This window comes from Pestalotiopsis fici (assembly GCF_000516985.1).
Source record: "Pestalotiopsis fici W106-1 unplaced genomic scaffold PFICI_Scf_2, whole genome shotgun sequence".
Lineage (NCBI taxonomy): Eukaryota > Fungi > Ascomycota > Sordariomycetes > Amphisphaeriales > Sporocadaceae > Pestalotiopsis > Pestalotiopsis fici.
The window spans coordinates 3295973-3307586 of record NW_006917092.1 but is presented as its reverse complement, the minus strand read 5'-3'; the positions used below and the strand labels follow the sequence as shown (position 1 = coordinate 3307586).

Below are 11614 nucleotides of genomic sequence, written 5' to 3'. Positions count from 1 at the left end.
ATGGAGAGGAAGATAAAATGAAGGCCGTGATCGAAACCAACGGCCATGAGAAAGAAGAGGGAAGGAGTTGCAGCGGGCGGCGCAAGATCTGGATTTGTGGTCGTTGTGAGACGCGTCCCCACTCTTTGAAACACTATTCCCATTGGCCAACGCACTCGAATCGCGGTGGTTCAATCAAGAACAATCAGTCTAAAGCTACCAGTCAAGAGCCTGCTGAAACAGCTGCCTAGATAGACAAGCTTCGGCTCCCACAACATCAAAGCATATACGGATATCACACGATGATTGCTCGATATGAGCCACGTCTTGCACGTTCTGTGAGCTGCAGTTTTTTAGCTGAGTGACTTTGGGTCATCTAGTCCCAGTATAGTTTCTGAAAGGTTGTTTTCTTGACATGAGCTCTTGCCGTTTGTGAATATTCAGATTCACCTGCTCTACGACGCTCTCAGGTGGACATGCCAGTCATCTGGAAGGACATCTGTGCAGCCTCGAGCTTGTAGCTACCTAGGCATGTATCATCATGGAAGAAATCAAGTGTTTGAAATTTATCCTCCCAGAGACATGCCAGTATTTGGATGCATGGCAGTGCTGGTCTTGCTGGATTTGTAGCCGTCCGTTCGGCCCAGGACTGTTTTTTCAGTACCGCCAAGGATCAAGCACATCATGTAGCTCTTATCCAGTCCAAGGTCGATGCTGCCTCGTTTGCTTTGCCGCGGGGAAATGACCTTGTGAATTGCTACACATACTCTTGTCGAATCCGCTTAGCCGTGCTTGGGTGGGCATGGCCCACCCAGAGTCTTCAGCATGACGTTGGTACCAGCAACACCCGCAGACACTTGACGTCTTTAGATGGACAAGACATCAAGTCCGTCCCTACATTTGGTGCTTGGTGGCTCACAAGCAGCAGTCCAAAATGTAACAAGGCAATTTCACATGTACAATTTGATCCATCACTGCGTGACGCGTTTGAAATCCACGAAAATCACGAATGCACAGCTCATCCCTAGATTCATGCACACTGGGTACCTGGTTTGGCCATTACTCTCAAGGCGAGGGGCATTCCGATAGTGGAAAATCTTGAGCTCCGGCCACCATGTCCATCGACTTGCAGTCTAAACATTGAAGACAGCACAGCCTGGTGTTGACTTTTGCTGAATCTACCCATTTCTTCCACTAATCTTTGCTCGCGCAAGTTTTCTTTTGTATCATGGTCCAATAGATAGCCAAGAGCGGTCTTTGACGTCATTTGTGTCGATGCTGCAAATTAATGGGAGGCATGAATGAAGAATCGTTGAATTTTGAAGCCACACCACTCCTACAGCACTAAAATGCAAAGCCCACAACTTGGCCTCCGGGTCGTGAATACAAAACCCATGCGGTTATAAATCATGGCGATTTATCTAGTGTATTGTGTGTAGCATTTCCGGTCCTCAATGTCGTGTTGATCGAAATAAAACTTATATACTTTCCTGCCATGTGGTCGCATTGCCATGCTGGCGAACTCGTCCTCACATAAAAACCTGGATGTGGTAAAGATGACCAAAACATATGCAAGATTTTGCACCCACAGAATTTGCAGGCATGCCGCAATCCGGCATTGATGCATCCTCAGTCGTGTTTGAACATAGATACCGATCCCGTTTTCTCTGACCTGGGTGACGACGTGCTTTGGGTGGCAGGCTGTACTAAAGAGATGCTTTACTTTGTCGCCAAGTACATGCAGGTAGTTTACAACACGGTCATGGAATGCCTTTGAGGTCGCGCATCCGCACGAGATGCTAATCTGACATCCTTCAACTGGCCGTCTCATGTTTTGACTTTCATTTATTTGTTCTGGGAGTCTCCAGGTATGAACAACGACAGGTCCTGCTTGACGCAAAGCTTGGAACCATTGCCAGACTAGGGGCGAAACGCCCGGGCGGACGGCCCTTTGAGTTGCGCCGTGAGTTTTACCCGAGAGCCACAGTGATGTGGGGGTGCTGGAGATGCCCACTAAAAGTGGCTGTGGAGGCTTAGCTTAGAGTGGCTTTATAAGCCCCTTCGGGACTTATAAGCCTTTGTTTTTCGTTGCGTTTAGCATACAGGACCACCATCCATCGTTTTCTTAATCAAAACTGTTCCCATATATTTTAAGATTTTATATGCTATTTGATCAAAAACCACATAAAGGCCACAGCCTAACGGCTGTCTGTCTTAGGTGGGGTTGGTTTGGTTTGGTTTTTGTTCCCCATCTCAACAGATGAAAACAAAATTAGATGGGTCGACGCACGAGGTTCCAAATACTGAAGGGAGTGGTTTCTGGCCAATGTGAACCGAGAAACAATGAACCTATTATCTATTCTAGCTGCGACGAGTTTCGAGTACCTGACACGGTGTCGCGTAGGCTTGGACCGAAGCGAGTCATGCCTTTTATCTGCACCCATATCCTCGCCCTCTCGTCCCAAGTACCATGCACGACACAATTACTATCTACCAGATTACAAAGGGCTCATACATGCCCTCGAGCTCCCGAACCCCTACCTCTGATACCTATCAAGCTACCTGAACCTAACAACTAATTCTCATGGATTTGCCCCTTTTTCCACGTTATTTAGTTGAGATATCGTGGATTTACAATGTTTCAAGGACATTGGATGTATCGTTTGGCGTGGCTTGCGCAGGAATTTGGTGTGGCTAGTGTATGGCTGGTGCTATGCACGGACTTCTTGCATGTAAAAGTGAATGGGGCGCGAGGATTTGGGCCGTCATCTCAACCGACGTACCTACTAGTTTGGCACATGTATTTCAGCTAATAATATCATGTGAACTCACGACAAGAGAGCATGGAGCCGCCGCTAGAGTGAGTGGGAAGATGACTGCCCAAAAAATACAGTATCAATACCTAGAGACACTTGTGTCAAGCCAACTCAAATCTAGTATAAAGCGACTCGTTTACAAGCACCAGAGCCTTGCATGGTGTGCGGGGAAGCTTGCGTACCGGGAAACTATCGAAACATGACTTTTACAGCACTTACAATTCCTCATTTCGGGGTTCTGATGCCGAACTTTTGGACATAATTATATTTGAGCTCAATACCAAGGTACCAGATGCAGCAACCAGCTTTTGTTGGAGGGGTGTTCAGCCTCTGTCCGCCTAATCCCAATGAGACGGGGCAATTCGTGAGATTGTAACTTGAAATGGATCCGCCTACCGCTGCTCCTGAATTGGGCAACCAGACTTTGAATGATCAAAATATGTAAAGTCTTCAATGGTACCAATGCCGTAGATTTTGCATACACTTCAAGCAGCTAGAATCTAATGATTCCGTGCATCTTGCGGATTTCAAAAATGGTTCCATCAGACGCATTGAACGTGGACCTCAGCGACTAGACTCGCGACCTCTAATCTAAAAGCTTGTACCTCTTCCATGCAAAATAGCAAAGGTGCTGCTTTTGCAAAAGGAATGCTTCGAGAATTACTTTAAACTGCATCCGTCGTGATCTTTCGCCTACTGCACATCCAAGACACAAGCTCAAAAGCTTGATATGGCTAGCAAATTCTACCAAGACATTGAATCTGGGAAATGATTCAACATGTCCAACAGCTCGTCCTCATAGATATTTATTATTTGACACACTACTTTGTACATTTGAGCCGGCTGGGAAAACTCAAAAGGCAATGACTGCGCAGAGTACACACGAGGCATCCGCGGTCCTCTCCAAGTGCCGTTTTATCAAATTACCACTGGGAGCCACTGACCGAAGTTGTATTGCAACTAAAAGAGAGCCGTCAGCAATGGTTAATATAGGTTGATGGCTGTTAATCATGGTCGTCAAAGATAATTGTGGTCAAAAGATGATGTATTGGCCAAGACTATAAACGTCTAATTCCCGTGCCCAGATAATCCACCCAATCTTGGTGATGCCCATCCATCACCAATGACCATTATCTTTCATTGCCAGGACGAAACGCAATCAGCCGTCGCCAACGGCGAGGGAAACACCACCCAATACTGGAGTGAAGGAAAAAACAACGCACGGCGCCCATCGTCCACCATTCTTGGTTTGCCGGTCCTGTCAAACAGGTAGCGGCCTTTGGGTTGGCCAGTTTGATATATAGCCAAGGTCCTGGTCTTTTCAAGCAAATTCTAACAATAACCAGAGTCATTGTTGCCAGCCTATTGGCGGTTCATGTCCATAGCTTTGTCGGACAGCCATTGGCCTAGACGCTGCAATCTGGGTCCCGACCATCGAGCTCCGGCTCTGGCCAACCGGGGGGATGCCTTCCAAACAGCGAGCGCGGCAACCGCCGTAGATGCGGTTTTGGAAGCGACTGCGACGTATCTTTTGCTGATACGATAATATTTGTTCGGGTAGCGTTCTCCGTTGGCAAGCTGTAATATGGCCTTGTCCCTTTTATCGATGGCGGCTTTCGTCAGCTTTCGTTCATTCGTCAGGTCATTGGCAGTGTCATGTAGCTTCTCCTTGGTGTCCGCTAGTTCCTTTTCCAGCTCCCTGATACGATTCTCCATATTGTCTCGATGGATTTGATTGGCCAATTCTTGCTCGTTTCTAGTTGATTCCTCATGTTGACGGAATTCTTCAAGCCTTTGGATGGCCATATAGTGACTTTCCTGATTGGCCATTAGTTTGTCCTGTTTTTCGTCAACGGTGGCAAACTGGTTGGCAAGGCTTGACAAGGAAATGCCCATATCTTGGGCAGTTGTTTTGAGGTCATTGATACCAGATAGCGAACCATCTAGCTTGTGGACCAAATCCTCATCGATTTTCTTGTCCAACTTTTCAAATCTGTCATTGGCCACCGCTTGCGATTCATCCAGCTTTGCACGCGTCTCTTTGAATCCCTCGTTGACTGTTTTACCGATGTTGGAAATCCCCTCGGATTGGCCGTTGACGGCAAGTTTTGCTTCCTTGAGCTGTTCACGGGTCTCTTTGAATCCGTCGTCGACTGTTTTACCGATGTTGGAAATCCCCTCGGATTGGCCGTTGGCGGTAACCTTTGCTTCCTTGAGCTGTTCACCAATGCTGGGCAAAGACGTATGAATCTCATCATTGATTGACTTGACTCCGTCGTTCATGCTGGCCACTGTTTTACCGATATCGGAAATCTCCTTAGAGCGGCCGTCGGCAGCAATCTTTGCTTCTTCGAGTTTTTCGTCAATATTGGCCGTCGACGCCTTGACCTGATTATTGGACTCCGATATATTCTCGGAAATGACCTCGACAAATTCGATAACCCTCGCCTCCGTGCCCTCCAGCTGGATGGAAAGATTGGAATCGTTGTTGCTAGATGTTCCACGTCCTGGAGTAGGACGCTTGACACTCGTCTCGGGCGATTTGCCCTTTCCAATCACCTTGCCAGAGTCTCTGTCGTCATCCATGGCATCGTCACCGTCGTCAATCTGTTGTTCATTGTTTTCACGTCGTTGCTGTTCATCTGCGGCGAGTTCCTTTTGCAGATTTGTCGGGCGACTAACCCCGGGAACCTCCTCGTTGTCGTGAGATACGCCGTGTCCATTACCGGCACAAAGGTTGATGGGTCTCGAGCCATCAAATATCATCTTGGACTGTCGAAAAAACTGTAATCCGGATGCTTCAATGGCTTTCCTTATGATTGTGGGCTCAACGCCAATGTTGCAGCATCTAATGGCTTCGTACTGATTAAAGGTCAAAGGTCTGTTTTGCTTCTTCCATGCCCTCCATGCATAACAATTTGAAATTGTATCCCTTGGATCCGATAGCAGTATGATCTCGACAATATTGTCGTAGACCTCTATTGGCAAACCTTCTCGCACCAGCTGGACCATTAGTCTTTGTACTCGCCTGACTTCCTCGAGTGTCATCACCTCTCGATCTTTGTTTGATATGCACCATTCATCGGGGACGTCGACAGTCTGGCCAGGCGACAAACGAAGGGTTCTGACTCCATTATTCGATCCCACGTTACAGAGGAAATCAATGTCGGGGGTCTTGATAACGTCCTTCACCCACAATTCCTCATCGATGAAATATGATGGCGATTGAACCAAGTATTCATACTTGGCGATAATCAGACACTGCACGCCGCTGAGGTGGCAGAGTCTGACGCGTTTGTCTAGTGTGCCCCGAAAATGGTCATTCATGGTTTGATGCTCAAAGTTCAGAGGGACGAGGCTCGCGCCGTTGGGGACAAGGCTTGCGCCGACCGGCATTAATCGCGTTTTCTGCGAGCTGTCATTGCCGAGAAATTGGTGTTGATATGCGCGTCGGATGCCGACATCAGTATCACGATCGGCCATGCTAATTTGTGCCATGACTTGCTGCACGGCACCCATCCATCGATCGTCATTGGGAGCAACATCGTCGAGTGAATTGTCTGCGCCAACGGCCTCCTCGTTCCTTCTTGGCCATCGTTCTCCGGGCCTAACCACCAGATGGCGCACGACCTTGAGACCCCCCATGCTTTCCGGCCATCGGTTGTCGTCAATGTCCTCTTCAACCTTGGGTTCCTTGGACTTGCCCGATTTCTTCTTGAGTTTTTGTCCGCCATCATTCTTCTTCGCGGCCTCGTCAAAAGTTACTTGCTTTTCTGCTGTCTCGTGGTCGCCGTCTCTCATGAAGGGCACGTATGCTTGGTTCTGTGCTGGGAGCGCTACATTCTCGCCCGCATTCTCATCGTGCTCTTGGTCAACGGTATTGCCGATGGCCGCCGTGTGGCTGGTTTGGGCTCCCTGTGATTCGCCCATGATGTTCTCCGCTGGGCGCTGATCACCTAGATCTTTGCGCTTCTTGCTTCCGCCAGTTCCTTGGGCGCCATCGACGGGATTCTCTGGGGGCGGCGGATCAGCCATGGTTGTCTCGCGCTGTGCTTTTGTCGTTGGGGGTTCTTGGTTGCTGAGTAGTGAGAGAGTTGAAATGTGGTGAATGGTGACTTTTTGTCGCGGAAGTAGATTGCCTCGCGTCCAATTCGGGTTGATTGTTGTCGAGTGAAGGAATGAAAAAAAGGCAGGAGAGGCAGTGATAATTGTGTCTTGTGTAAGAAATTTTCCGCAACAGCCAGAAATGTGGAAATATCACAAATTGGAAAAAGTCGGGCAAGCGCCAAGTTTGCCAGAATCCTTTTGGCGAGACCCAAGAACGGCAGGAACGTGATTGTGCTGGCCAACCCGGAAGGATGCTGAAATTTTGGCAGGAGGAATTTTTTCGATTGTCTTGATGGTGGTTAAATAACGACGGGCCACAGATGAATCTTTTTCAGTGCCTATTGTCCACAATGTCATAATTTGGGCACATCACCTCGCGCCTGAGGATTGTCATGGCTGCTCCGTGGTGTTTTCCTCATCGAGTTCATCTACCAGTTCCATGGTATGCCCATCAGATGGTCTCGACCTTTCGGCGATTTGGAAGAGATTGAGAGGAATAGGCTGTATTCATAATTTCGTGGAGAAAACAAGATTCATCAAATGGACAAACGGTGATTTGAAAATAAATGTGATAGACCTGCACTCCTGTTCGCCAATCTTCTCGAAAGTTGCAAAATATATATTGTGGCGTGATCGTAATCAACACCAACAGACTTGCTCAACACCTAAAATTTCTAGCATCGGCGTGGTCGTAACCAACGCCAACAGACTTGTTTACCATTTGTATGCGCCAGCATCACCACCGGGCATTGCGTCGGCATTCCAATCGCCAGAAGCATCACCACCGGGAATTGGGTTGGCACCCCAATCGCCGAAAGCATCATTATCTGTGTCCGGTCCCCAACCGCCACCACTGGTGCTGTCTGTGGTCTGTTGTCCGACATTGTCAGCGAAGGGAAAGTCCTTATCGTCTGAAGAATCATAGCCATCGTCGATGGCGGGGACATCGACGGTCCGTGATTCATCTTTGAACCATTGGACAAATCGGCGGAACATGTCATGACGCACGGGGATGACTTCCCCGTCGTCAGCCTCCTCACCCTTGAGTGCCTTGACATCTTTCTCCTGCTCCTTGGTGAGATCTTTACTGACTGTCTCCGCATCTCCAATGACGAATAGGGCACTTTTTTGTCGTGTGGTACCAACACAAATACGAGCGGTATTCGCAACAAATGCGGGGCCCGTACTTTCGTCAACGGTGAGGACAAGAACGACAACGTCATTCTCTCGACCTTGGTATGAATCTGTCGTTGTGATGGATATCTTGTCCCCGAATGGTTCTTTGGACATCTGGTAGTTCAAAAGTTCCAAATTGGCACGATACGGCGTCACAACGGAAATCATTCCAGGTGATATAGCCTTATTCTGTGCAAGAAGGTCTCGAATCAATTTTCTCGCAGCACGGTTCTGACCCCGGTTGAATCTGGAGTGTGCGGGTGTAATGACACACGGGGACTTCTCGACACTGAGAAACACCGGATATGCCTTGTCACTTGGAGATTGTAGATTGTATCTCTGGTCCGACCAAACCTTGAGTTCCCGAGCAATCGGTTGATTCGCCAGTTGCGCGGATTGGGCATAAGCAAAGTCCTTGACATGAGAGTACACAAGCTTGTGCGCGAGATCGAATTGCCCCGCAGCGATACGCTTCTGTTCATTGAGCACAATACGCGGGTAGCCGATGTCCTTGATATGCTCAAGGATGGAGTCACGACCATGTTCCTGGAACAAGTTCTTCTCGTGCTCCATGACGACTGGGTTGAGCTGTTTCTCATCACCGGCCATGGCACACGGCCGTGCCAATGGGCCCCATACCATCAATGCATCAAGTTTATGCATTGCTCCTGCTTCATCAAGCACAACGGCTTGCGCGATCGCGCGGACCTGCTTGTATGGCGTCTCCCTGGACGTATGCGGGGTCGTACACACATATTCGGCGCCAGAGATGATAGCCACCAAGAGAGACTTGACAAGAACCTTGCCATCATCGACATCATCCCATTTTCTCGTGCCATTGGCGAACTCGCGTAGTTTCTCATATTTGGCATTTTGGCCAAAAGACTGCTGCAATGACAACAGGGTCGGGTGATCATCCTTGTCCAATTTCCACGAACCAGAGCCAACCACCTTCAACAACCACTCACACGGAGAAAGGGGCAGAGCATATATGGATGGTCCCTGCCACTCATCAATGGGAGGGACGGTCAAGGTGGTATCAGTAGCCAGAACAATTGACAACTTCTCTTTCCAACGAGTGGCCATGGACGACGAACGGAATGTGCCACTGGTTGACCCGAGCAGCGTGATCGTTGATAGCCTTGCCAATGGCGTGGATACGAGTGGCAATGTTCTCGACGGCGACGTGTGTGGGAGCAGAGACGTAAATTTGGCTAACCTTTGGATCAGCGTTGAAGAGAAGAGAGACGACAGCAAGCTGATGCGTCTTTCCCGAACCCGCAAATCCAGCAATAGCCACAAGACCAAGTACACAGAGAGAGAGGTACTGAGTCAAGCGCTCCTTGTCGACCAGAGACAGTTGATCCAAAATGGCTTTGACTCTGGCTGGAGTTGACCATTTGACAAACTCAAAGCGAGGGGCGAGAATGGACTCTTGATTGCCAAGGTTCAAGGCAGCCATTCGGGAAGTGAGCTCGTCGCTGAGTTCTTCAACCAGGGAAGGGGGAGGGTTCAGTGCGGTGGGTAACCCGAGACCTTGGTATATATCTCGCAAATACGCATTCATACATCTTTGCTCATGCTGCTCTGCAAGATCAGGCGTCGTGGGAGCTATTGCCAAGGCTGCTTGCACTTCTTTTGAAGTGATGTCGTCGTCGCCGGGCTCACCATCGTCGTCGAGATTTTGATGTTCATCGTCATCAAACTCTGGTTGTTTGCGACGTGACTTGAACTTTGGCTTCTTCACCCTCTCCTCCACTGGTACAGGATTGAATGAGAAGAGTTGATTAGCAACAGCGACTCTGCGTCTCACAACCGTTGCACCATCATCCATGTAAAGGTACACCTTGTCCCAATGATCACCACCATCTGCAAAAGTCTCAAAGGCTCGAGGCTCCTGGGAAGCGGCATCAGGCTGTTGAGAGTTGGCATCAGGCTGTTGAGAGTTGGCATCAGGCTGCTGAGAGATGGCGTCAGGCTCTTGAGAGTCGGCATCAGGCTCTTGAGAAGCATCAGGCTGCTGAGAGATGGCGTTAGGCTCTTGAGAGTCGGCATCAGGCTCTTGAGAAGCATCAGGCTCTTGAGAAGCATCAGGCTCTTGAGAGTCGCCATCAGGCTCTTGAGAGTCGCCATCAGGCTCTTGAAAGTCAGCTTCAGGCTCTTGAGAGTTGGCTTCAAGCTCTTGAAAGTCGGCATCAGGCTGCTGAGAGTTGGTATCAGGCTCTTGGGAGTTGGCGTCAGGTTGTTGAGAAGCATTGGGTTCATCGGAATGCTGTGAGTCCTCGACAGGAGCCGAGTCCAATTTGGTCTTCTGACGGATGCGGCGAATGCGAATGATGAGATCGCCACGAACGTCGGAGCCGAGGGCATCAGGGTGTTGAATGATTCCTTCCTAGAGGCTCATGTCCTTTCCCTTCCCCTTCGGTGGTGGAGCCCGAAGCCCAATGCGTACTGCACCTTTGGGCTTTCCAGCGCGCCGCAGTGTATTCTGATACGAGTTCTAGATGACGGACCGTTAGCTGACAAATGAACAACAAGACAGAGGAGAGAACAATCCCACTTACAAGCTCAGTAGCAGCTATGATGACATAGCACTCATCGGGAAGCTTTGTGGGCTCCAAGTCGCCCACAGGCTTAGTAATGTGAACAAACCGGGCTCTGACAGGATTCTCGCTGATGGCGGCGACATCGGTGATGAGGTGGTAGTTGTCTTGAACTACAGACTGGGTGAGAGAAGTCAGAGCATCGTTGGCGGTTTGATGATAATCCGTCTTGGGATAGGCATTGGCGTCAGCATGCGGTCCACCCAGCTGTTCACCATATCTTGCAATGTCCCAAGAATGCCTACGAGAACCCCACGTTAGTCGTTTAGAACAGAAGATCGGGACAGTGTGCTCTGTTGGACTTACTCATTTCCATATGGATAAGCTCTGCCCTGATCAGTTTCCATGGAGACCGAAAAGTTGTTCTCGACTGCTTTCTTGATGCCATCGTTGGCAAAGAGAACATGGAACTCTTTCTGGTCCATAACCTCCCGCAAGGTCCGAGAGTTGTCGATCTTCGTTTTCTTGGTGACGTAACCTTGAATGGTATCGTTCGCACCAACAAATGGCATGCCGATACCTCGGATCAGGGCATCATGGCCATCCTTGAGGCGGATATGGGCAACATACATCTTCTTCTCCTTGGGCGCCGTGTTGAACAGACTCTGATGAACGTCATCAGAAAGGTAGCAGCCAGAGATCTCGTATGTATCCTTCAAAAAGACGATTGAGATCTGGAGGGCTTTCAACTCGTCACCAAAAGAGGCATAGTTGATGTCTTGTCTGTCAAACCGGAGGGAAATAGAAAGGTAAGGGCGAGTATTGGCAGTTTGCTTCTTGTACAAGAAGACCGTGTCAATGTTGTCCGTGAGACCCAACTTTCTGCCGCCAACGACACTTTTGTCGTCAGGGAAGAACAGAGCACAATGGCGATCCTGGGTGGCATTCTTGGGAGGCATTGCGGAATGTTCCTAAGCGGTACGACGAGGATGG

The 11614-nt window shown here is 49.2% G+C and overlaps 2 protein-coding genes across 2 annotated transcripts; both read right to left on the bottom strand.

The window, feature by feature from the left end:
* Nucleotides 1-4157: 4157 nt before the first annotated feature.
* Nucleotides 4158-6830, bottom strand: PFICI_03171 (uncharacterized protein; the record flags this gene model as incomplete). Its single annotated transcript, XM_007831752.1, has 1 exon — nucleotides 4158-6830. One exon carries the CDS (start codon nucleotides 6828-6830, stop codon nucleotides 4158-4160), a length of 2673 nt encoding a protein of 890 aa, XP_007829943.1.
* A 786-nt stretch (nucleotides 6831-7616) lies between these two features.
* Nucleotides 7617-11580, bottom strand: PFICI_03170 (uncharacterized protein; the record flags this gene model as incomplete). Its single annotated transcript, XM_007831751.1, has 5 exons — nucleotides 7617-9080; nucleotides 9139-10470; nucleotides 10531-10578; nucleotides 10643-10922; nucleotides 10988-11580. The coding sequence occupies 5 exons, from the start codon at nucleotides 11578-11580 to the stop codon at nucleotides 7617-7619; spliced, it is 3717 nt and encodes a 1238-aa protein (XP_007829942.1).
* Nucleotides 11581-11614: the final 34 nt, after the last annotated feature.